Source organism: Stegostoma tigrinum, chromosome 32 (genome assembly GCF_030684315.1).
Source record: "Stegostoma tigrinum isolate sSteTig4 chromosome 32, sSteTig4.hap1, whole genome shotgun sequence".
Taxonomy (NCBI): domain Eukaryota; kingdom Metazoa; phylum Chordata; class Chondrichthyes; order Orectolobiformes; family Stegostomatidae; genus Stegostoma; species Stegostoma tigrinum.
Window position 1 is genome coordinate 5,448,591 of NC_081385.1, and position 21,933 is coordinate 5,470,523.

The 21,933-nt window shown below is 42.0% G+C and overlaps 2 protein-coding genes across 6 annotated transcripts in view; both read left to right on the forward strand.

The window, feature by feature from the left end:
* The window catches only part of LOC125466832 (Na(+)/H(+) exchange regulatory cofactor NHE-RF3-like), a 43,923-nt gene extending 29,896 nt beyond the window's left edge, over nucleotides 1-14,027 (forward strand). For all 5 annotated transcript variants that reach the window (XM_048561911.2, XM_048561912.2, XM_048561915.2 and 2 more), the window contains 5 exons: nucleotides 1,748-1,952; nucleotides 3,593-3,789; nucleotides 8,256-8,492; nucleotides 10,093-10,420; nucleotides 13,006-14,027. In XM_048561911.2, coding sequence (XP_048417868.1) covers nucleotides 1,748-1,952; nucleotides 3,593-3,789; nucleotides 8,256-8,492; nucleotides 10,093-10,380 — 927 coding nt within the window. In that variant the 3' untranslated portion in view covers nucleotides 10,381-10,420; nucleotides 13,006-14,027. The remainder of the gene's footprint in view (nucleotides 1-1,747; nucleotides 1,953-3,592; nucleotides 3,790-8,255; nucleotides 8,493-10,092; nucleotides 10,421-13,005) is intronic.
* Nucleotides 14,028-19,494: 5,467 nt separating this feature from the next.
* The window catches only part of ube4a (ubiquitination factor E4A (UFD2 homolog, yeast)), a 60,357-nt gene continuing 57,918 nt past the window's right edge, over nucleotides 19,495-21,933 (forward strand). Inside the window, exon 1 of the mRNA XM_059638909.1 lies at nucleotides 19,495-19,607. The gene's annotated coding sequence lies outside the window, so the exon portion shown is untranslated. The remainder of the gene's footprint in view (nucleotides 19,608-21,933) is intronic.

The following is a 21,933-nucleotide window of genomic DNA, read 5'->3' on the forward strand; positions in this document are numbered from 1 at the left end:
CAGTGAGATCTGCCATGATCTTATTGATGGTGGAGAAGGATGGAGGGGCTGAATGGCCTACTCCTGTTCGCATGTTTGTTTGTCAGCACAGGATGGCCACACCCAAACTCATGTAACTTTGTAAAAACCGAAAGAACTGCAGATGCTCGAAATCAGAAACAAAAACAGCAATTACTGGAAAAGCTCAGCAGGCCTGGCAGCATCTGTGGAGAAAAATCAGTTAATTTGTCAGATTAGTGACCCTTCCTCAGAACGTTCTGAGGAATGGGGTTCTGAGGAAAGGTCACTAGACCTGAAACGTTAACTCTGATTTCTCTCCACAGATGTTGCCAGAGCTGCTGAGCTTTTCCAGCAATTTCTGTTTTAGCGAGTTTTGAGAAGATTTGTAGCTCGGGTTGAGGTTCTGGATGTGAGTTTGCTCGCTGAGCTGGAAGGTTCGTTTTCAGACGTTTCGTCACCATTCTAGGTAACATCATCAGTGAGCCTCCGACAAAGCGCTGGTGTTATGTCCCGCTTTCTATTTATCTGGTTAGGTTTCCTTGGGTTGGTGATGTCATTTCCTGCGTTGGTGATGTCATTTCCTGTTCTTTTTCTCAGGGGATGGTAGATTGGCTCCAAATCAATGTGTTTGTTGATGGAGTTCTGGTTGGAATGCCATGCTTCTAGGAATTTTACAAATCAATGTGTTTGTTGATGGAGTTCTGGTTGGAATGCCATGCTTCTAGGAATTTTGCAAATCAATGTGTTTGTTGATGGAGTTCCGGTTGGAATGCCATGCTTCCAGGAATTTTCCAAATCAATGTGTTTGTTGATGGAGTTCTGGTTGGAATGCCATGCTTCTAGGAATTTTGCAAATCAATGTGTTTGTTGATGGAGTTCCGGTTGGAATGCCATGCTTCCAGGAATTTTCCAAATCAATGTGTTTGTTGATGGAGTTCTGGTTGGAATGCCATGCTTCTAGGAATTTTGCAAATCAATGTGTTTGTTGATGGAGTTCCGGTTGGAATGCCATGCTTCTAGAATTCCTAGAAGCATGGCATTCCAACCGGAACTCCATCAACAAACACATTGCTTCTAGGAATTTTCCAAATCAATGTGTTTGTTGATGGAGTTCCGGTTGGAATGCCTTGCTTCTAGAATTCCTAGAAGCATGGCATTCCAACCGGAACTCCATCAACAAACACATTGATTTGGAGCCAATCTACCATTCCCTGAGAAAAAGAACAGGAAATGACATCACCAACGCAGGAAATGACATCACCAACCCAAGGAAACCTAACCAGATAAATAGAAAGCGGGACATAACACCAGCGCTTTGTCGGAGGATCACTGATTATGTTACCTAGAATGGTGAGAAATGTCTGAAAACGAACCTTCCAGCTCAGCGAGCAAACTCACATCCAGGATTTCTGTTTTTGTTTCTGATGTAACTTTGTAGCTGCAATGGAAGACACATCTTTACAAATACTGATCAGAAAGGTATTATGGATACATTATTTGATGCTGCGAAAGTCTTATCTTGTCATTTGAACCTTGAAAGAGCAGCTTCTCTCAATATGCAGCTAGCTGGGTAAAATGCCAGCCTTACTCAACAAATTCATATGGTCTCCTCAAAAAAAACAAGTGAGAAAGTTAGTAAAAGGTCACATCAAAATGCACACATAGCAGCTACAGTAAAATAAGTATCAGAAAATATTTAATTTGTGTTATATTGACTGATGTAAGCAATGTTCATGTTTGCTAATAGATTAAACAAAGTGGAGATTCAGTAACTTTATTGGTGGCTGATCAGAGGACACATGCTTACTACCGAGCCAAAGGCATCAGGATCATTCCAGCTATGGCCTGCTTCAAGCACTTGCCATTCAAGCCACGAAAACTGTACTTGGTGAAAGGAAGTTGTGGCTATGGATTCCTGTTGAAAACCGAGAGAAAAATTTCAGGGACGTACGGTAAGGGGCTGATTGTAGACAGGAAACTGTTAATGAGTCTCACAGGATTGGGCCGTGATGAGTTGAAGGTGAATTACATGCATTTCTCCCTCTGCCTCCTACACTCCCCTCCTTTGGAACTCCATCAACAAACACATTGATTTGGAAAATTCCTAGAAGCAATGTGTTTGTTGATGGAGTTCCGGTTGGAATGCCATGCTTCTAGGAATTCTAGAAGCATGGCATTCCAACCGGAACTCCATCAACATACACATTGATTTGCAAAATTCCTAGAAGCATGGCATTCCAACCATGTTGTCGCTCATTCATCCAACAATCCTTGTTTTAGGAGCCACCTTCCTGTCCTCTCTAGAATCCATCCAGAATCAGGCTGCAATCTTAACACTATTGCTAAGCCTATTAGGCGTGAAGCGAGGAAACACTTCCACAAAAGGAGTGGTGGAGATCTGGAACTGTCTCATTCCACTTGGTTTTTGTATGCTGGGGGATCAATTGTACACCTGTCTGTGTACATGTTCTATTGAAATTTTCAAGAACGAAATCAATGGCTTATGGTTGGGGATGAGTAAGTCTCCTTCTGCACTCTGCTGTCAGACATTCTCATGGTGGGTACTGCACAGGTAAAGTAGTGAGACAAACTACCTTCATATCTCCCCATGAACAAAAACCATAACAACAATAAATGATAATAATCTTAAAGGTTAAAAAAGTTGTTGGTCAGATATTTGATTTGTCAAATTACTTGAATTTTTTATTATAAATTGATAGATTAGATAAGATTTCCTACAGTGTGGAAACAAGCCCCTTGGCTCACAAGTCCACACCGCCCCTTGAAGCATCCAACCCCAGACCCATCCCCCTATAACCCACACACCCCTGGACACTACGGGCAATTTAGCATGGCCGATCCACCCAGTCAGCACATCTTTGGACTGTTGGGGAGGAAACCGGAGCAAACCCTTGCAGACACAGGGAGAATGTGCAAACTCCACACAGACAGTCGCCTGAGGCTGGAAGTGAACCTGGGCCCCTGGCGCTGTGAGGCTGCAGTGCTAACCACTGAGCCACCGTGCCGTCAGTGCATTGTGCTTTTTAAATTGACATTTAGAATAATTGAAGCTATGTTGTTTGCAATTGTTTGAGGCTCCGTTCACTTTGCAGTCAATGTTCAATGGAAACACAGCAAGAAGTATACTGACTGGTTTGAAGCATAGCTTAGAAGAGTATCCTCAACAGAAGATATGTGAACCTTCCATTTTCACAATAGCTATTCTGTGTGGCCTCTTTGATTAATTTGCTCATCTTATGACCAAGCATCAGACAGGGAAGCAGTTCCAGACAAACAATTTGTAAAGCTCTCCATTACTGGGGGCCTCTTTTGCTTCATATCTGGGTCTGTTGTAGATTCATTGTGAATAGTCAACAATTCTATTATCATTGTATCATGCCAAGACTAGGGTGGTTGAAGCGAAATCAATTAGACCTTGGTCTTCTATCATCTAACAGTTTTCTTTGTCCCTTCCTGTTATAATTTTTGGAAGAAAAATTAATGGAAAACAGCCAAAGCCGATTTCTTGCGAATCCCTGATGACCATTGTTTTGTCTTGGTCACACTATGCTTTGGCTGACTTATATTCCAGGTCAGTTTTTGTGCGAATTGGATGCTGGAAGTCCAGCGGAGAGATGTGGGATGAAGGAGGGAGACCGTCTGCTGGCTGTAAACAGGGAAAGCATTGAGGGACTACATCATGATGCTGTGGTGAAGAAGATCAGGGAAAGTGGCAATCAAACCACATTCATAGTCATCAGTTCTGAAGGAGATAACTATTTCACAGCTGTGAGTATTTCTTCTCTTTAAACCTTTCACCATTCTGTTGCTATCTAAGGAAAGAAAGAGGTGCCACGTATTCTCTGTAGCGTGCAAAAGGCACAATTTCCAGTAAAGATTTTCTACCTTGATAATGCAGTCTATAAAGACCAACTACAGCTGTTGATAGAGATTCCAGCCTAGCAATGTTCTGATGAGAAATGTTGAGGAGCTTCGCTCAGGATCCGACCAACACTGTACCTCCTCTGGAAGAGTTTGGTGGGAACGGTGTAGAGGGCTGTCGAACATATAAAAGATAGGAAGTTGTGGTAAGATAGATACTTTCAGGATGGCAAACTGTGACTGGTGGACCTTTTCCACTGGAGCGTAGGAAGTTGAAAGGTGACTTTATAGAGGTTTATAAAAACATGAGCAGTATAGATTGGTTCAGTAGTAGGCATCTTTTCCCTAGAATGGGGGATTTCAAGACTGGGGGCATATTTTTAGGATGAGAGGACAAAGATTTAAAAAGGACATGAGGGGCAAATTTTTTGCACAGAGTGTGGTTTGCGTGTTGAATGAACATTCTGCTTAAGTGGTGGCTGTAGGCACAGTTACAATGTTTAAAAGGTACTTAGCTAAGTGCATGAATAGGAAAGGTTTGGAGGAATACAGGCCAAAGGCAGGCAGGTGGCAGTAGTTTAGTCTAGGATTATGATCGGCATGGACTGGTTGGACCAAATGGTCTGTTTCCATACTGTATGACTCAGTGAGTACTACAGGGATCAGTGCTGGGGCCACAACTGTTTACAACAAATATTATTGACTTGGATGAAAGAAAATGAATGTATGATCATCAGGTTTGCAGATGACATAATAACAGGTGGGAAGGCAAATGCTGAGGATGATACAGAGTTTTCAGAGAGATAAAGAGAGGCTAGTGAATGGGCACTTTCTTTTGTTATACATTTTAACAGGAAGAATAGAAGAAATGGAAAAAAATGGCAGAAAACCATAGCATTGAGAGATTTGGGAGACTTCGTGCATGAATCAGAAAAGCTAGCATTCAACTTCAGCACCTAATATGGAAGGCTAACAAAATGTTGGCCTTTATTTCAAAGGAAGTGGTATTTAAAATTAGGAAACACTGTGGATGGTAGAAATCTGAAAAAAAAAGACCCTGAAAATGCTGGTGGAATACAGAGGGTCTGGCTGCATCTGTGAAGAGAAAACATAATTAACATTTTGAGTCCAGCCTGATTCCATGAATGTTAACTCTGTTTCGCTCTCCATTAAAAAAAGGGATGTCTTGTTAAAACTATACTCAGGCATGTGTCAGGCCACAGCTGTGCTGCAAAGAATTTTGGTCTCCTTATCTAAGATACACTGGCATTGGAGGCAGTCAGGAGAAGATTCACCAGGTTGATCCTGAGCATGGAGGGGTTTTCTTCTGAGGAGGCATTGAGTGGATAGAGCTTGTATTCATTGGATTTTAGAAGAATGAGCAGTAACTTGATTGAAACATATAAGTTTCTTAAGAGATCTGGTAGTGTCTGTGGAGAGAAATCAAAGTTAATGTTTCAGGTCAAGTGACCCTTCCTCAGAACTTTCTGAGGAAGGATCACTAGATCTGAAACATTAACCCTGATTTCTCCCTACAGAGGCTACCAAACCTGCTGAACTTTTCCAGCAACTTCTGTTTTTGTTCCTGATTTACAGCATCCGCCTTTCTTTTGGTTTTTAAGATTCTCAAGGGGCATGACAGGCGAAATGCCAAGAGCATTGTTTTCCCTGTGAGACAGTCTATGACAATCTCACAGTAAGGGGAGGAATTCCTTCTCTCAAAGAAAAGAGAATCATTCAAATTGTTTACCACAGAGTGGTTGTCAAGGCTGGGTCATTAAATATATTTAAGACTGAGACAGATTTTTCATTAGTAAGAGGAATCGAGGGTTATGGGAGAAGGCAGGAAAGTGGAATTGAGGATTATCAGATCAGCCATGATCTCATTGAATGGCAGAGCAGATTCAATGGACTGAATGGCCTCCTTCTAACCTACATTCTGGTCTGTGGGAGTTTAACTCTGTATTTAACTTTTCTCTGTGCCTGCCCTGCGAGTGTTTGATGATAACAGTATAGCAGAATCTTTACCTAGTATCTAACTTGATATTTACCCAAGGGACCTCATTTTAAGCCAAAACCACTCCTCCATCAAAATTTTAAATTTTGGATGAAATAAATGACTATAGAGGAGTGGAGAACTGCATTTCACCCTCAATCCCATGCCTCTGTATTTTCTGCAATAGCCTACCATAGGTAACGTTATCAAACGCTTTACTGAAATTCCATATACACCACATCAACCGCTTTACCCTCATCCACCTGTTTGGTCACCTTCTTAGTTCTTTGAGAAGGTGACCAATCAGGTGGATGAGGGTAAAGCGGTTGATGTGGTGTATATGGATTTCAGTAAAGTGTTTCATAAGGTTCCCCATGGTAGGCTATTGCAGAAAATGTGGAGTCATGGGATTGAAGGTGATTTAGTGGTTTGGATCAGAAATTGGCTAGTTGGAAGAAGACAGAGGGTGATGGTTGATGGGAAATGTTCATCTTGGAGTTCAGTTACTAGTGGTGTACCGCAAGGATCTGTTGGGGCAACTGCTGTTTGTCATTTTTATAAATGACCTGGATGAGGGCGTAGAAGGATGGGTTAGTAAATTTGTGGATGACACTAAAGTCAGTGGAGTTATGGATAGTGCGGAAGGATGTTGCAGGTTACAGAGGGACATAGATAAGCTGCAGAGCTGGGCTGAGCAGTGGCAAATGGAGTTTAATGTGGAAGAGTGTGAGGTGATTCACTTTGGAAGGAGTAACAGGAATACAGAGGAGTGGGCTAATGGTAAGGTTCTTGGTAGTGTGGATGAGCAGAGAGATCTCGGTGTCGATGTGCATAGATCCCTGAAAGTTGCCACCCAGGTTGATGGGGTTGTTAAGAATGTGTACGGTGTGTTAGATTTTATTGGTATAGGGATTGAGTTTCGGAGCCAGGAGGTCATGTTGCAGCTGTACAAAACTCTGGTGCAGCCGCACTTGGAGCTTTGCGTGCAGTTCTGGTCGCTGCATTACAGGAATGATGTGGAAGCATTGGAAAGGTTGCAGAGGAGATTTACCAGGATGTTGCCTAGTATGGAGGGAAGGTCTTATAAGGAAAGGCTGAGGGACTTGAGGCTGTTTTTGTTAGAGAGAAGAAGGTTAAGAGGCGACTTAATAGAGACATACAAGATGATCAGAGGTTTAGATAGGGTGGACAGTGAGAGCCTTTTTCCTCGGATGGTGATGGCTTGCATGAGGGGACATAGCTTTAAATTAAGCGGTGATAGATATAGGACAGATGTCAGAGGTAGGTTCTTTACTCAGAGAGTAGTAAGAGCGTGGAATGCCCTGCCTGCAGCAGTAGTAGACTCGACAACTTTAAGGGCATTTAAATGGTCATTGGGTAAACATATGGATGATAATGGAATAGTGTAGGTTAGATGGGCTTCAAATAGGCTTCAGGTCAGCGCAACATCGAGGGCCGAAGGGCCTGTACTGCGCTGTAATGTTCTATGTTCTATGTTCTACTAATCTGGTCTCCCCGGAGTGGGACAAATTTAAGGCAAGTATTGGTGAGCACAGAACTCAACTGTACCGTGAAATATTGAGACAAGGAAGAGCAGGGATTGGATCAGTAATCATAGGAACAAGAACGGGCCATTCAGCTCCTTGATCCTGTTCTACCATTCACTGAGAGGATCTATTCACCTCTTCTTTAAGAATATTAAAAGAATGAAGCCAGATAACATCAATATTTTTGAATCGTACGCAAAAATAAGTACAAGATTCAGGCAGGAAAAATCCTGCGGATCCTTTACACCGAACCCATGCCATTATTGCTGGTGCATTGCAAGTTAACCGTCACTCCCTTTCCTGTGCTGTCTGCTCTTTCCTGTCTTCACTACCTCACTTTCTCCCCATCCCCTTCTCCTTCCATTTCCACCCACTTCCATCCCTCACTTCTAACCCCACCACTCCAGGGTGTACTCAATCACTTTATCAAAAACATGCCGCTAATCTGAGAGAAAAAAAACACATTTTACAAAACATTTGAGAAATACTCAGTGAAATTAATATCAGTTGAGAATGAGCTAGAGAAACCCAATAGGTACGGCATCTCTCATTGATCCAGTTCCAAAGAAAACTCATAGAGGACTCAAAATATCAACTTTGTTGCTCTCTCTAGAGATGCTGCCAGGCCTACTGAGTTTCTCCAGAAATTTCAGTTTTTATTTCAGATTTCCAACATCTGCAGTGTTTTGCCTTTATCAGTATGCATCCTGTTTGGTTTTGTGTACCATACTAAGATACTATCATTATGGTACTTTTTTTTATATTGGTGAGTACTAGGAGACTAGTGAACATAATGTCAGCTAACAAACCCTTTAATTTGTCCAATGCAGTTGGGTTTGTCTCCTCTAATTTGTATGAAAGATGATTATGTTGAAGAACAAATGGAATCGAATCAGACAACTGAAAGCTGCCTGCCAGCTGAGCAAGCATCCCCTCGTCCATGCCACCCAACAGCTCAACAAGCTACTGGCCCCAAAGCAAGGCTTTGCCATTTGGTGAAGGGCTCGTCAGGGTATGGATTTCAAATTTACTGCATCACGGATGAGCCAGGAATTTATATCCAAGAGGTTAGTTCACCCCTTACATCGGAAAGGGGACTGTTGTTTTAATGTTACTGCTGAGAAGAGTTGTTGATACCTATGTTTACAATGGCATTTATCAACAGAAATGATTAAGGTAATTTTGGAACTGTTTTGTAAGAGATGTGGGCATTGCTGGCTAGGCCGGCATTAATTGCCCATCTCTAATTGTCCCTTGTGGAAGTGATGGTGGCCTTCCTGAACCACTCAGGCTCCTGTGGTGGAGGTGCTCCCTTGTTACTTCGGAAGTATAGGATTTGGATCCAACAACAGTGAAGGAATGGAGATAAATGCCCAGGACTTTACTATTCATACCCTAATTCACAACAGGTTCTGTTCAACTATTATCTCTGTATTCACTAACTTATACTGACCTCTGGACCAGAGACACCCAAATTTTAAAATTCTTATCTTTGTTTTCAAAAGTAATCTTGATTTGTGGTGCATTCCTGGATTTTTTTTTCTCTCTACCATCTCCTAACTCCCATTTCCCATAATACTCATTTCCTCTAGTATCTTGACACTATTTTTTTGTAATGCCCCATTTGATTTCTTGCCCCTACTATTTAGTTAAAATCCCTCTATACTTTCCTGCTTATGTGGTTCACAAATACTTTGGCCACATCACAGTTCAGGTGTTAACTATCCTGATGGTACAGCCTTATTTTCCCTCAGCACTAGTGCCAGTGGCCCACAAACTGGAACTTACTTCTCCGACACCAGTCTTTCAACCATGTATTGTGAACAAAGAATAAGAGTCAGCCACTCAAGTCTGCTTCACCATTCAACAACATACTGGCTGATCTGATTTTAACTCAATTCTACATTCCTACATATTCCTGGTAACATTTATTCTCAGTAATATTTTATTTGACCATTTGGATGGACCTGTCAATCACTATACGGCTCACTACTTCTCCTCCATTCCTCATTGCTACTCTCACTAATGTGATTTCCTATCCTATGGTGACAAGGTTAGTTATCCATCCACCCTGAGTCCTTTGCTCTCATACAAGTTAGCCAAGAAAACCTTAAACCTATTGGACAGTCCTGGATTCCTGCCCTCTGGGTCCCCTCACCTACCTCGCTCAGTCATACCTTCCCATGCCTGATCACTGGGTAAATCAGAAGACTCAATTCTGAATGGTGTGACCAACACTTGGAACAAGAAATTTGGGTAACTCACCTGCTCCCTGGTGCATCTTGTGTCTGTAGCCCAGCCTCCAGCTCATAAACTCTGAGCCACACAGTTAAATCAATTTAAAACACCTATTATAGATATGCTTGCCCTGGATCACAATATTATCCAGGAGTTCCCACATGCTCAGCCACGACACATCACCTGCCCTGCTGTCCTTAATAAGCTTTAATTAATTGCTTAATTATGTTATTCATTTTTAAGTTTTACTTACTATCCTGTTATATTTCACTGTAGAATAATTGCTCCTACATCCCAATAAGGAGACTTCAGAATAGAGGCTAGTATAACTAGCAATTAGACCTTAGAATATTTCACTTTGTTTAACAGTGCTTTATGAATGCTAGTTTTTGTCACTGTTGATTTCTGCTTTGGTGAGGATGTTTATAGGTTATACCTGGAGATGTTGCATACAAAGCAGGAATCAGGGATGGTGACATGCTGATCGAGGTAAATGGCATGAACATAGAGAAGGTCTGCTATGAGGATGTGCTCGAGAAGATAAAAGAGAAACAGCATAAGGTGATTCTTCTTGTCATGAATAAAAAAGAATATTGGTACTGCAAGGATAATGACATCCCAATTAGCAGAGAATCAGAAGACAACGAAGCCAGCAAAGCTGAGAGTATGGAGAAAGAGACTGGCTCCGGCACTGGCACCAGGAAAATAAACAAATAAAACCACCAAACAAGACAGCAATGCTCATGGTGTTAACAAGGTAACTTCAAACAACTTCACTACATCTATCAAAAAATTTATTTCAGGGGATACATATTGGTCAGGGTCCCAAGAAAGGGCTCTATTGTTCTTCAGAATAGTTCCGAGAAATCCTTTCCATTCATCTAGGTAAAAGAGGACTTATTGGGTCAGGAGAGAAAGCGAGCTAACATTTCGAGCCCAGATGACTTGAAATGTTATATTGCTTACTCCCCATGGATACTGCCTGACTCGCTGAGATCTCCAGCATTTTCTGTTTTCAGTACAGGTTCCAGCATCTGCACTAATTTGCTCCTAAAAGAAATCTTAGTTTAATATCTCAGCAATATGATGGTGCAGTACGCCCTCATCTCTGACAATCGAGCAGATGGAATGAGCCTCCCTGATGTGAAGTCCTTATCTCAGCCACAGTGCTAAAGAACCAAATGCTTTATTACATTGAGCAGCTGAGGTAAAGGACTAAAGAAAAGCAAGGGGCCTGGGGGCTGGGGTGGTGGTTGGTGGGATGCAGATTCACATTAAAGATACATGGACTTGGAGGGTTAAATGATCACATTGCACAGAACTGGGCCTGCAAAGTCACAAAATAGTTATAGGACAGAAGGAGGCCATTCAGCCCCGCATATCCATGCCACTTCTTTTCAGTTCCACAGGAATGGAGGAATTAGGAGTGGGAGTAGGTAATTTAGCTCTTTGAGCCCACTTCACTATTTAACATGATCGTAGCTGATCTTATTCTGGTCTCAACTCCAATCTCCAGGCTGCTCCCCATTGTTCGTCATCCTGCTTTTCATCAGAAACCTATCTATTTCTTTCTTGAATCTGTTGATTGATTTAACCTCCACTGCATTCTGGGGCAGTGAGATCTACAGATTCACAACTCTCTGAGAGAAGTAGTTTCTCCTCATCTCGGTTTTGAACCTACTTCCTCCCACTTTATGTCTATGAGTTGTTGTTCAACACTATCTCACAAGTGGGATCATCTGTCTAACATCCACCTTATCAATCCCCTTTAGCATTTTATATGCTTCAATCAGATTCCCCCTCATTCTCCTGAATTCCAGCAAGTACCAGCCCAAGCTATTCAACCGCACCTCATACTACAGCCCTTTCATCCCTGGAATCAATCTGGTGAACCTCCCCTGAGCTGCCTCCAGTGCCGCCACATCTTTCCTCGAGTAACAAGACTGGACACAATATTCCAGGTGGGGTCTCACCAATGCCTTATATAACTGTAACAGCACTTCTTTACTTTTACAGTCCAGTTCGTTTGCAATAAATGCCAGGATTCCGTTTGCCTTTCTTATTCTATGCTGCACCTGTATACTTCACGCTCTGTGATTCATGCACAAGGACACCCAGATCCCTCTGCAATGATGCACTTTGAATCTGTTCAAATAATAATTTGCCTTTTTGCTTTGTGGCCAAAATGGACAAGCTCACACTTAACTACATTAAACTCCATCTACCGGATTCTGGTCCATTCTCCCCGATTATCAATATCCATCTGTAAACTTTCTATTGCCTCATCACTGCCTGTTTTTTCATCTATTTTAGTATCATCATGAATTTTGCTGTGTTATACTCTGTCTTTGCTTGCAGATCATTTTTGTAGATTGTAAATAGTTACATCCAAGAACTGAATCCTGTGACACCCCACTAGTAAAAGTTTGTCATCCACAGAAGAACACATCTATCCCGACCCTCTGCTTTCTATAAGTCAGCCAATCTTCTCTACAAGCCATCACTCTATCCTTAACCCCCTAGGATCTAACCTTCTAGATCAGTCTTTTATGTTGCACCTTGTCAGATACCTTCTGGAAGTCCAGATATGCCACATCCACCAGATCCCCATTATCTACTTTGCTGATTACATCCTCAAAGAACTCCATCAAGTTTGCCAAGCATGACTTGCCCTCATTACCCTGGTGAATTGAGCTGTGTTCCAAAGAAGAACCATACTGGACTTGAACCATTAACCCTGCTTCTCTCTCCACAGATGCTGCCAGACCTGCTGAGATTTTCTGTTCCTATTTCAGATTCTCAGCATTCATTATACTTTCCTTTTACTTGAGAACTAATAGAATTTTGTCAGGTTAGGTGCAGAGAACCTAATGGCTGGTCGGTCTAGAACCCAGTCATAAATTTAATATACTTGCTAATAAATCGAACGGGGAGTTCAATGGAAATTCCAGAACAAGGAACTCATTGCCACAGAGTTCTTGAATAGCATCAGTGCATGGAAAACTTGTCAAATACACCAGGGAGAAAGGAAATAGAAGGATGTGTTGATAGATTTAGATAAAGAAAGGTGTGAGAATTCTTGGATAACAAGGTATAGAGCTGGATGAACACAGCAGGCCAAGCAGCATCAGAGGAGCAGGAAGGCTGATGTTTCGGGCCTAGACCCTTCTTCAGGAAGTCTTGGTCAGACTGGTATAGACCTGTTGGTCTGAATGGCCTGTTTCAATGGAGTAAACGCTAAGTAATACCCATTCTACAATTTAAAAATCCAGTTTATATTGCAGTATTCTTTCCTCACCAAATTGTTCCTTAAGTTATTTTTATTTACATTTCTGCTGCCAGGTTTCACAGCTGAAGGACAGCAGTTCATTTTGCTGAAGCTTCGCCTGTCAAACTCACCATTTCAAGAAACTCTTACCTGCTAAAACAGACAAAGACACTGGAGAATGGAAAAGGGAGAACTCTGTGCACTTGATTAATCCCTGGATTATCAAGATGGAAGGATGCTGAACAGCCAGGGTTCATGCAGTTTAAATCAACTCACTTTAAAAAATTTTTAGAACACCTTCTTTCAAAGGATCACAGATCATCACACTTCAAATTCAAGGTTTCATTTTGAAAAGAGTTATCCGGGGTCAGTTTGGAAGAACAATTTGCAGTGCGTGTCTTAAGAGTGACTGCGCACCTATAGAACAATGAGAACAGGATGTGCCAACTGGCATCTGAGGGAGCAGACAGGTGTTTCATGTTCAGATCCTGACACTCTGTTTTCCTGATTGCTGAGGAATCAGCAGTGGTATGATGCCGTCTGACTTTCTTCTCTCTGGTGGGTGTACCCCATTGCTTGTTTGATGCTGTACCTGAACACACAGCCCAAATTTCCATCCAGCAGAACGTGTGCATCTGGGCTATTTTAATAGTGGAGCAACACGCTTTAATATAAGGTACTCCAATTATAAATAATTCAACAACACTTTATAATCACTTTGCATCTCATGAAATTGAGCTGGCTGGTATTTGACAAACAGGTATCAAATTGAGGGAGGAGGGAATGTTCAGTTGCTGGCACTTTTATCATTAAAGAGGCTTACAGAAAAGGCTCAAGCCATTCTGTTTATCAAGCCGATTCTGGTTCTTAGGAAGAATGATCCAAATTATTCAAATCCACCCAGCCCATAATGACTGTTCATCAACAGAATAGAAATGACAAAACATTCCAATGTGACATTAATCCACCACCCTCAGGTTGTTAAAAGCACAATACAGGAAACACATGTCTCCCAAAAGATTCTATCACAGATCAGACTGAAGAAAGAAAGGCCACTCACAGCAAAACTTATCCTAAAGACTTGTCACTTTGAGAACCTGTATTACTATGAAATTGTATGATATTTCAATAAAATGTTTAAAGTTTGAAAATATACTTTGGACCAAATGCCTTTATTTGTCAAAATTATGTAAGGAAATTTGCCAATATTGGCTCACAGCGTTTAGTTATTTTTGAGTGCTGTATTTAGTCATGTAAGGCACAGTGCAGACTTTTCACAATCGCTTTTTATTTAATTTTACAGCTGACTGCAAGTTTGCAGATGTCTTTATTTAACTCATTCTACATGCTTCTGTAGATGGGTTAGCATAGCCTGGGCCTACCAGATGATCCTGAATCGCAAATAAACTCTAACTTAAGAATATGTGGCATGTTCACTGCACTCCTCTATCAGTAGGCAATGTCACAACAGCACTTGACCATTATGCACATGCTAAATTTGTTGTTTAGATGTTTATAAAGGTAAAAAATGTGCACATAAGTTGAAAGACTGGTAAGTAAGTGCAATGATCAAATTTATACAGTACTTTACACAACTGAGTAAGTTTATCCATAACTATAGTGTCTGTTACAAATAAGGATGTCTCTTAGAAAGTTATTTACATGTTAGCACACTGCCAGGTTAGTTGGTTAGATAGCTAGGCTAATGCTCACATTTCATGAATCAAATCGCACTGTGTTGTCTGGAGGGTCTTGGAAATCAAATTCAAATAAAAACAACTGGAATAAAAATCTAAGATCAGTTATGGTGAGTACAAAACTACTAGATCACATTAAAAACCCAGCTGGTTCACTTACATCCTTTACGAAAATAAAATTGTTGTTTTATTGGTCTGGTGCAAGTGGGAGGTGATGGCCTAGTAGTATTATCACTGGTCTATTAGTCGAGAGACCCAGATAATGATGTGGGGACCTGGGTTTGAATCCTGCCACGGCAGATGGTGGAATTTAATGACCATGAATCCATTGTTGATTGTCAGGAAAAACCCATCTGGTTCACTAAAGACATTTAGAGAAGGACATGCTGCCTACCCAACAATGCCATCATTCTGTGAATGAATAAAGGAAAAAAAAAATGTGCCTGCCCAGAAATGTGGTTGACTCTTACTGCCTCAGAAATAGCCTAACAAGCTGCTTAAACACATTATAAGAAGTGTCATAGCCAGTTAGGGAATGGCAAAACATATTAGCCTTAACAGTGTTGGCCGCATTCTGTTAATTAATAATGAAAAAAAATCATTCTTAGGCACACCAATTGCCCCTTTTACATAGAGAAGGTAGAGTCATAGTTTCATAGAGTCATACAGCTTGGAAATAGACTCTTCGCTCCAACCAGTCCATGCCGAACATAATCCCAAACTAAACTAATCCCACGTGCCTGCTCCTGGCCCATATCCATCCAAACCTTTCCTACTCGTATATCTATCCACAATCTTTTAAACATTGTAATTGTTCCTGCATTTACCACTTCCTCAGGACCTTCATCCACTTTCTGTGTAAAAACTTTGCCTCTTATGTCTTTTTTAAAATCTCTCTCCTTTTGCCTTAAAAATGTGTCCCCTAGTCTTGAAATTCCCCATCTTAGGGAAAAGACAACTACCACTAACTCATTACCTTTCATTATTTTATAAACTTCTATCAGGCTGCCTCGCCACCTCCTACGCTCCAGTGAAAAAAGTCCCTGCCTATCCAACATTTCCTTACACTTCAAACCTTCCATACCCGGCAACAACCTGGTAAATCTCTTCTGAACCCTCTCCAGCTTGATAATATCTTTCCTATAACTGAGCGACCAGAACTTGACACAGTATTCCAGACGAGACCTCACCAATGTCCTGTACAATCTCAACATAACATCCCAAATCCTTTTAACAAAGGACTCAGCAATGAAGGCAAGCGTGCCAAATGCCTTTTTAACCTTGTCTATTGTGACACAAACTTTAGAGAATTACGTACATGTACCCCTAGGTTCCTTTGTTCTACAACGCTACCCAAGGCCCTGCCATTAATTGAATAAGCACCCCCTTGTTTGTTGTACCAAAATGCAATACCTTGTATTTAACCAGAATGAACTTCATTTGCTCAGGGATAATGGGAACTGCAGATGCTGGAAAATCCGAGATAACAAAGTGTGGAGCTGGATGAACACAGCAGGCCAAGCAGCATCTTAGGGGCGCAAAAGCTTTTGTGCTCCTAAGATGCTGCTTGGCCTGCTGTGTTCTTCCAGCTCCACACTTTGTTGTCTCTGAGCTTCATCCGCTGTTTTTCAGTTCATGGACCCATTTGATCAAGATCCCTATATAATCTTAGAAAACTTTCTTCACTGTCTACAATACCACCAATTTTGGTGTCATCCGCAAACTTACGAACCATGCCTTCTATATTCTCTATATGCTAAACAGCCAGAAGGCTGAAGATCACAAAAAAATGAGCAATGTTGGTGAAATTCCAGCAGTAGTCTTTGCATTTTTTGTGTTTGGTTGCTTTTATTGTACCTGAGGAGCCTCAGTTTTAAAATTCCATTCAAAAGATGATAAAGATATAAAAATAGAGCTAACATTTCAAATCCAATACGATGCCAATTCTCCAGCACTTACTGTTTTTATTCCTGTTGAGCATTGCACGTCCTTGATTTATTTCAAATTTTGACAGACTTGTAACTTGATCCTCTGGTTCTGAACATGTAAAATTGAGAATTAATGATAAAACATCTTTTTTAAAATTCACTCGTGGGAAATGGGTGTTGCTGGCTGGCCCCGTTTTATTGCCCATCCCTAGTTTCCTTTGAGAAGGTGGTGGTGAGCTGCCTTCTGGAACTGCTGCAGTCCACATGCTGTAGGTTGACCCACAATACCCTTAGGAAGGGAATTCCAGGAGTTTGACCCAGCGGCAGTGAAGGAATGGAGATATTTTTCCAAGTCAGAATGGTGAGTGGCTTGGAGGGGAACGTGGAGGCGGTGCCGTTCCTATGTATTTGCTGCCCTTGTGTTTCCAGATGGAAGTGGTTGTAGATTTGCACGGTGCTGTCTAAGGATCTTTGGTGAATTTCTGCAGCGCATCTTGTAGATAGTACACACTGCTGCTACTGAGCATCAGTGGTGAAGGGAATGGATGTTTGCGGATGTGGCACCAATTCAGCGGGCTGCTTTGTCCTGGATGGTGTCAAGCTTCTTGAATGTTGTAGTACCTGGGCTTATCCAGGCGAGTGGAGATATTCCATCACATTCCTGACCTGTGCCTTGTAGATGGTGGACAGGTTTTGAGTAGTCAAGAGGCAAGTTACACTCTGCAGTTTTCCTGGTTTCTAACCTGCTCTTTTAGTCACTGTGTTTATGTGATCAGTCCAGTTGAGTTTCTGGTCAATGGTAACCCCAATGATGTTGATAGTGGGGGATTCAGTGATGGTAACACCATTGATTATCAAGGGGCAGCGGTTAGATTGTCTCTTATTAGAGATTGTCATAGCCTGGCATTTGTGTGGCATGAATGTTACTTGCCACTTGTCAGCCTAAGCCTGGATATTGTCCAGATCTTGCTGCATTTGAATATGGACTGTTTCAGTATCTGAGGAGTCATAAATAGTGCTGAACAATGTGCAACCCTCATTGATCATTCCCACTTCTGACCTTATGACGGATAAAAGGTCATTGATGAAGCAGCTGAAGATGATTCAGCCTAGGACACTACCTTGAGAAACTCCTATAAAGATGTCCTGGAGCTGGGATGATCGATCTCCAACAACCCCAGCTATCTTCAATGTGCCAGGTATGTCTCCAATCAGTGGAGACTTTTTCCCCGATACCTATTAATTCCAGCTTTGCTAGGGATCCTTGTTGCCACACTTGGTCAAATGAGGCTTCAATATCAAGTGCTGCCACTCTCACCTCACCTCTGGAGTTCAGCTCTTTTGTCCATGTTTGAACCAAGGCTGTAATGAGGTCAGGAGTTGAGTTGCCCTGGTGGGACACAAACTGGGAGTCACTGAGCAGGTTATTACTGAACAGCTTCTGCTTGGGAGCACTCCTGATGACAACTTCCATCACTTTTACTGATGATCTAGAATAGACTGACGGGCTGGTAACCGGGTGGATTGAATTTGTCCTATTTTTTGTGTACAGGACGTACCGGGGCAATTTTCAACATTATCAAGTAGATGCCAGTGTTGTAACTGTATTGGAAGAGTTTGGCTGCAGGAATGGCAAGTTCTGGGGCACAAGTCTTCCATACTATTGCCAGAATGTTGTCAGGGCCCGCAGCCTTTGCAGTATCTAGTGCTTCCAATTGTTTCTTGATATCATGTGCAGTGAATCTGAATGGCTGAAGACTGGTATCGGTGATACTGGGGACAACTGGAGAGGCTGAGATAGATCATCCACCACATTCTTCTGGCTGAAGTTTGCTGTGAATGCTTCATCCTTGTCTTTTGCACCTATTTGTGGGGGTCTTCCATCATGGAGGAAGGGGATATTTGTGGAGCCTCCTCCTTCATGGAGTTGTTTCGTTGTCCACCACTGTTCATGATTGGGTATGGCAGCACTGCAGAGCTTAGATCTGAACTGTTGGATGTGGGCTCACTTAGCTGCTTTTGTATGACTGGATGTTTATGCTGTTTGTGCGAGTAGTCCTGTTTGGTTGATTCACCAGGTTGACACCTCATTTTCAGATGTGCCAGGTGCCGCTCCTGGCATACCCTTGTGCATTCTCCATTGAACTGGAGTTGATGACAACAGTGGAGTGAGGGTCATGTGGGGAATGAGGTTACAGATTGTTGATTATAGAACACTGGCTTTGACTGAGGTCATAGGTGTCTGTTGAGGAAACAGAATTCAAATGTTTTTCTTTATCCCGTGTGAAATGAGATAAAGATAGGAAGCAAGGTAAGAGGTCACAGTCACTGTGAAGAATCCATGAATTTACACATAAGCCTGTTCATTCAGTCAGTCATGGAAAGTCATGTTTATATTACGACTGCAGATCTCTTGGCAGGAGTCTGCTACAAACAGGGATCAAATGCAGGGGAGGTTGGGGAAATACTCATGTAAGTTACTGACACAAAAACAGAAAGTGCGAGAGAAAATGTGTCTAATCCAATATGACTCTTCCTCTTCATGAGTATAGAACCATGGTGTTTTACAGCATGCAAATAGGCCCTTCAGCCCATTGGAGCCGTACCAGTTGTCAAACATCCATGACACTGGCCCAATTTTCCAGCACCTACAAATAGTTTTAATCAACCTGCTTTCAAACACTCTCAAGAATAAGCCTTCTTAATTTCAGTTCATCCTAAAAGTTGTTGTTGTATAGGTGAATGGGCGGGCCAAGGGGAGGCGGAGCCGAGCTGAGCTGAGGTGAGAGAGACAGCGCCTGCGTGAAGTCGTTCCGCCGAAGCGCTACCTGAGTGCCCGGGGACGAGCACGCAGGCTGCCAGGGCGCGCACGCTGTGAGTCCGGGGACAAGCACTCCGGCGGCCAGAGCGCGCTCGCTGAGAGCCAGGGGGGCGAGCACGCTGGCTGGCCGGGGCGCGCGCGCTGAGTGCCAGGGTGGCGAGCACGCTGGGAGCCCGGGCCTCCCTGACGGACAGACGGAGCCGCCACTATCAGCAGCAGCGGATGCCCAGGTAAGGGCGGCTCGAGCGGGGACCGTTTCTCCCTTCCATTCCCCCTCAGTCTTGGCCACTCGGTCACTGTGAATGTTTATAAAACATTTTAATTTGTCAATAAAAATTCTTCCCTCAGTGACGGGGAAAATCTCCCACTGGCTTTCCACATCTGGGATCCCTGGGCCTGCTCTCCTTCAGTTAAATTATTTATTTAATCACTCAGTATTTCTATATGTGCTCGTCCCAGTTCCCAACTCTTCCCAGTCCTCTGAGGTTAGAAACTGGCCCTGTGTTTTGTTCTTTTGATGGAATGTGGTAGCTCATTACTGTGAATATTTTAATATCTGGTATAAAAGCTTAATTTTCAAAAAGATTCCCCCCTCTCTTACTCTCTCTGTCCTTTACTGTTTGTTGCTTTGCAGGCCCCAGGTTTCAGGCAATTTTTACTTCTTTCTCTGAGTTAGTTGTCTTGACTCAGGCTTTCTTCACTTGCTGAAAATTCGTTTTTTTTGTATACTGGAGAGTAAAATACATTTTGACTCAAGAGCTCTCTCTGATTTTCTCTTCACCCCTCTCTTTGTAAAGTTGTTTTCGCAGGTCTGCAAAGTGAGACCAGTTCACTGACCTCTCTCAGTTTGTGCTGCTGCCTGAATTAAAACCTATTAAGTTTTTATTGATGTACAATACACAGTGTGGAGATGGAGGAACACAGCAGGCTAGGCAGCATCAGGGGAGCAGGATGCTGCCTGGCCTACTGTGTTCCTCCAGCTGCACACTGTGTTATCTCTGACTCCAGCACTGGCAGTTCTTATTCTGTCTGGGTTTTTATTGACGGTTCTTTTAAGTTGGTTGGAAAACTTTTCACGGTCATTGGACTTTTACAACAGTATAAAGAGTTCTCCGCCCCCAGCTTTATTAAATAACTCAAAGTCAGAATATGTTGATCAGAATTATTATTATTTCTGTTCCAATTAGTAAAAGTGGGATGTAGGATTACAAGGTTCTGTTGTATAAATTGAGAGGTGATTTGAAAACCGTTTTTCGGATTCTAAAGGGACTGTGGATAATGTACCTGATGAGCAGCTTTTCTTGTTCAGAAGAGCACGGCCGAAAGATAGTGCTGGCTCAAGGAGAGATTAAACTCAGAGTTAATGTGGGATAGCGTTTTATTTCACTGACTATTAGACTCCCTTGGAATTCAGCAGGGCAGTTAGTGCTAATTCATTCAGTTACTAATTAGGTAGAGTTAGTTCTGAAAATAATATTTTGGAATATAGTAAGTAATTTGAGGCATGCATGGTAAATGTGTTGTGGTTAGAGAGCAGAAATAACTTTGGACTTCAGTGGGTTAGTGAGCTTGCCTAAGTCACAAGATTTGTGTCCCTTTTCAGAGACTTAAAATTTAAGATGACAGTTCATTGCTGAGAGTGTACTGGACAGACTTTAAGATGTAACATAAAACTAAAACTTCATCTGCCCCCGCAGAAGGATGTTAAAGATCCTGCAGCACTGTTTGGAAGAAGAACAAAAGTTCTTCCAGTGTTCTGGCCAATGTTTATTGTTTAACAAACATCACAAAAACAGAATATCTGCACAATTCACATTGCTGTTGTGGGAGTTTGTTGTGTGCATATTTGCTGCTGCAGCGGGTTTTCTGCATTGGAACTGTGACTACATTGAAAGTATATCATTGGCTGTAAAGGCTGTGAGACATCCAGAATGCTTTGTAAATGCAAGACTAAGTTTCAGTGCCTCCCATGACTCCCCTCACTTAGCAGTATATCGAAAACAATTATGGGTTGATTAATATCTGATAGTTATTGGCATTATTGGTCAATCAACTCCATTATTGTAGTTTGAGATTACGAGACTAGTGGAAAGTGAATAAGGTGGAGTTTGGTCGTTTTTTTTTGTCTAATAATCCTTACAATCCCGTATCTCTATTAAGTGTCATGCACTTGATTTATTGCAACCTTTGAGAGACTTGTAACTCACTCCTTCTGTTCCTTCAAATACAATATTGAGAATTAGTGCCATACCATATGTTAGATCACTGGCTTAAATGAGGGCATAGGTCTCACAGTTTGGAGAATTTGAATGTTTTTCCCTGTCCTCGTCAAAATGAGATTAAGATTGGACAGGGATAAAGAAACTAAGCTCCATTCATCATCCTGGCACAATTACTTCATATTTCATTGCAGAGTGTCGGGTGGACAGAGAATGGGGTGCCACTTACTCGCCTATGATTTCTATACAGATAGCATATAGCATGGCAGAATTGCAAATTGATATACGATGCTTCATCTGTGGTTATGAGGGGCGTCAATTTTGACTGGGCCAGTTG